A 4,735-nucleotide genomic window follows, 5' to 3' on the forward strand; every position below is an offset into this window, starting at 1 on the left:
AGTCTGTCTCATAATCTATCAGCTCTATTGACCTGCATTAAAATTCTCACAGATTATAAAAACGTGACGCGCACCTGCACGTAAATGCGTCAGTTTACGTGCAAGAGCAATGAATTACCTCATGATTAGAGGAAGTAAAAGCTGCAGCAGCTCAGTGTGATGATCAGTATGTTTTTATCCTTTACTCACATTTGTACTCATAAATCTTAATTATCAGCAGCTGTGGCGATAAAAGGATTTTATTTTTCAATCATTAAGCAAAGGTTCATGTTTGAAATAATAATAATAATCGTGTTAAAGCCTTAATCACCATCAGCAGGCCCTGTTTCCTGTTTTGGACACATTTCCCACACTTCAATGTTATTTAAGTGACTAAATCATATATATATATATATATATATATATAAAATATAGGCTACATATAAAAACATCGACTCGATATTAATTATCCCAAATCAATGAAAAACAGAATAAACCCTGTCACTCTGATCCTGTGAAGGGCGTTCAGACAGAAAATGGCGCAACATCCTGCATCAGACTCACTACAGCTAAACGAAATAAGAAAAAAAAAATAGATAGGCCTATATTTACAGTCTCGTGCTACTTTCGTTCGTTTTTTTTCATTTATTTATTTGCTCTTTAATTAGAAATCAAAGAGGAGAGGTGCTGCTGCTGCTGCTGCTGCTGCTGCTGCAGGCCTCCTCCTCCTGCTTTAATCCGCAGCTTTAAAAGCACCAGGCTGCACAACACGACGTGTTCCACCAGGACGTCAGGCCTCATCACAGACTAACTGAAACACTCCCCGGCCCAGCGTGCACTGGGAATAATTTGCACAGAAAAGAAAAAGAAAAATGTTTTAGAGTAAAAAACAAACAAACAAACAAAAAAAAAAATCTGATTCGATAGATTTTTTTTTTTTGGTTGCAGGTGCATTTGAACGCACCATGGGCTGATTTTACGCATTAAAAAGACGTTTTTCCCCCTTCAGTGGATGTGATTAAAATAAAAGTGCAATAATAGTATCATTATTAATAATGATGACAATGGACTCACGCTCTTTGAACTGGTTTTCTCCTCTTGCGTCCAGCGTACATGACGGCTCCTCTTATATAAGCCTCAGATCCTCACAACACTCCGCTGCTTTCTGCTGCTACATGAACAAATGTTCGGCTGTAATCCTCCAACACATCAACACCGGACTCACTCACAGGGGCCGGTCCAGGACAGAAAGAAACAATAAGAATAGGAATTTTAAAAAATAAAAAAAAAAAAGAGGCGGAAAAAGAAAAGAAAAAAATAGGACACTGTCGAGTTTTCTGCGTCGCTTCACGTCGGATCGAAAATCAAAACCTAAAAAATAAATAAATAAATGAAAAGAAACAGAAAAGTGACGCAGCAGAAACAGATCCCTAAAAAAATAAAAATAAAGATGAAGATGAAGAAGAGAGAAGTTGGTTAAAGATCAAACAGCGTCGACTCATGGACACCACATCCCGGTGGAGAACAAGAAGAAGAAGAAGAAGAAATACAAAATAAAAATAATAAAAAAGAAAAGGATGAGCTGATCAGTGAAGGCGCGCGGACACCCTCCTCATCCTCACTGCACGCGCTCCGTCGACTCAAAACAAACTCCGACTTCACGTGAACGCAGCAAAAAGCTTCAACATTATATCTGATCATCTACACGGCGGAGCTGCAATTAGCGGCGGAGCAGGGCTGCAGAGAAGAGGAGGGGGGGGGGGGGGGGGGGGGGGGGGGGGGGGGGGAGGGAGGGGGGGGAGCAGCAGGTGCGCGCATTCCACCGGCGGGCACGCCCCGACACAGATTTCTAACGGGAGCGCGCCCAGAGAAGCTTCTTATGTAGTTTTGTGGTTTGGGGAGCAACACACGCACAGAGACGTGTGCGCGGGCACGATGGAGAGTCTCCTGGAAACACAGGCCGGGCGCGTTCACGCCGGCGCCCTCCCGAGCCGCTGCATCTGACCAATCAGCGCGCAGAGAGCAGGAGCCGGTGGAGTGAGGGGCTGCTGCTCCTAGCCGAGCCGAGCCGAGCTGCAGTGGCCCGGGCTGGATGTGGGTCAGGGGTTAGACTGGTCAATTATGTAGTGAAGTCTCTCAGCCCCCCCCCACCCCCACCTGCCGGGGCCCCGAGTGACTGATGGAGCTGCTACAGTTCTTCTGTTATGTGATTTACATTTCTTTTAATTGGTTTTTATTTGTTATATTGTTTTATTGACATACATAGCCTATATAGGCAATATTGATTTTATTGATTTAATTTTATTGTGTGATTTTTGCTATGTGATTTCAGAGTGTGGATTCTTCTTTTTCTTTTCTAGATTGTTGTTAAAGCTGTACAGAAAAGAAAAATGAAAAATGTGATTCCACTATGGGTCATAAAATTAATGTAATAACTCATCTATCAGACGACGGAGCCAAAACTTGGTGCATAATTCTATTTTCGAGTAAATCCAGGATGAAAATGTGTATTTTTTTCCCGCATTGGATAATGCAGGTGCACAAATTATACGTCAGCCTGCACACGATTCATCAGCCACTGATATTGGATCCGTCATCCGTCAATCAAACGTCTGAGACACACACACACACACACACACACACACACACACACACACACACACACACACACACACACACACACACACACACACACACCGAGCTGGGTCTCATCCCAAACTCTGAATATCCTGCCCGCTCGATAACGACCAATCAAATTCGTTTTCCTTACTTGGGTAAACTCGTGCGGCAACTCGTGGAAACATCTAGAAGTCGGCGCGACAAACACGACAAACGGCCATTTCTGAACACCTTTAAAGGACAATTCCAGTCAAATCCTGGGGCTCTAGTTTCCTAACATTTTAAGTCTAAAAGAATGAATTTGAAGATTTTCTTTCCAGTGTGTCCTGTTCTGCAGTAGTTCTGTCTGTCCCCGCGTCGCCACAGCAGCGTAATGGGAGCAGGCTGATCTTAGGTTGTTTACACCCCCCCAAAGATGCATTTGTTTCCCCACAGACAACATCAGATGTCTTCAAACATATGATTCTCAAGCTCGACTTTGTATTACAGCTCCACTTACAAACATGTCAGCTTTCTTGAAGTAAACAAACCCCTCGGTATATGTTTGAAGCCGACATTGTCTTCAAAAATAAATACGGTTTTATGGGATGTAAACAGCCTAAGATCCGTCTGCTCGCTGGGGATGTGGGGACAGACAGAACTACTGCAGAAGAGGAGACGTTAAAAAGAAAATCTTAGGAAACTAAAGCCCCAGGTTAAATTTGCCTGGAATTGTCCTTTAAATGTGTTAACTCATGTCTTCTGTCTGTGTTACCACCTTGCTTGAGGTTATGTGAACAAGAATTTCCCTAATAAGGGACGATAAATTCGAAAGTCTATTTTCAGTCAACATGTCTGCCATAAAAAGGCCCATTGTTACTATGGTGACAGACTGAATCAGTCGTCCAACTGATCAGTTAGAAACTCGAGGCGTTTAGTGTGAATGGACCTTTTTGTTATTTGAAACGGAAAAGAAAACAGACATCAGCTTCATACTATCAGTCATCGATGGCCCTGATCTGTAAATAGGCCTATCTAAATTGATCAATCATAAATTGATCAGGTGTTGTAAACTCTGCAGGACAAGTTGAGTTTTTATTGGTGCATTAAAGGGATAGTTCACCCAAAATTGAAATTGCATTCATGATCTACTCACCCTCATGAGTCCTCCGTGGCTTCTCTGAGTTACAGGGGGTCTCGGCGTAGCAGTGCATGTCCATATGACGGTTGCAAATGGATACCAACGGTCTTCATAACAAAAAGACACACCAAAAAACATCCAGATACCTCCATGCTGCTCGTGTAATGTCCGCGATAACCCTAACCCTATTTGCGTTACTGACGCCGATGCAAATCGCGCGAGATTTGGACGAACCAGGAAGAGGAGCTTCCACTACAAAACAAGCTTGAAATATAGACTTATTTAATTTTTTTCTGAACAATTTCGCATTTCGGGGCTTCAATACCAGAGGGACATTACAGACGAGCAGCATGGAGGTATTTGGATGTTTTTTGGTGTGTCTTTTTGTTACGAAGACAGTTGGTATCCATTTCACCTGAGCTGCAGCCACACGGTCTAATCCACCATGAACAGGTGAAGTGAAGGAAACGGGTGAAGAAGAAGCTTTAGTGGAAACCAGAGCGATAGATAATATGTTATATCTATCGCTCTGGTGGAAACCTCTGGTTGTCATGGAAACTCGTCAGCTGATCGCTCACCTGCATAGATATATATAGAGGGATTATCTGTTTACCAACAAATCAGGATGCGTGCGCAACCTGACTGCAGAAAGAACCGGTTGTCATGGTTACCTCCATGGATCTAGTGTAGTCAAAGAAGTGTGTTAGCTAGCGATGTTGTCAGCGTAGCCTACTACAACAGTTTATCATCACCTACTGCGGAGGTAGCAACCGGAAGCAAGTCGAGTGGGCGGGGCTAAACCTTTTCCTAGATTTTGTAAAAAAAAGGAAGAATAAAAAAGGAATAAAATAGCTAAAATAAAATAAACCAATAAATGTTATTGAAAAATAAATATGAATACGATTTTAACACAAACAAAACAAACAGAAAAAACGAAAACACTGTATCCAGATGATATGAAATACTACAAGATCAAAACTAAAAACCTAGCTTATAATACAAATCAAATATCTAAAA

General features: G+C 42.2%; 1 protein-coding gene across 2 annotated transcripts in view; it reads right to left on the reverse strand.

Annotated features, from left to right (window-relative positions):
- LOC146965410 (aryl hydrocarbon receptor-like) overlaps nt 1–4,201 on the reverse strand; it is a 56,780-nt gene extending 52,579 nt beyond the window's left edge. Inside the window, exon 1 of one of the 2 annotated variants that reach the window (XM_085766227.1) lies at nt 4,134–4,201. Coding sequence is in view for 1 of the 2 variants with exons in the window: in XM_085766226.1 (XP_085622352.1) it covers nt 1,054–1,094 (41 nt within the window). In the remaining variant the exon portion in view is untranslated. Of the gene's footprint in view, nt 1–1,053; nt 1,210–4,133 lie in introns of those variants that run through there. The other variant, XM_085766226.1, reaches the window with a different exon arrangement.
- Between the last annotated feature and the right edge of the window lie 534 nt (nt 4,202–4,735).

This window comes from Trachurus japonicus, chromosome 21 (genome assembly GCF_045865225.1).
Source record: "Trachurus japonicus isolate A0001 chromosome 21, Traja_1.0".
NCBI classification, from domain to species: domain Eukaryota; kingdom Metazoa; phylum Chordata; class Actinopteri; order Carangiformes; family Carangidae; genus Trachurus; species Trachurus japonicus.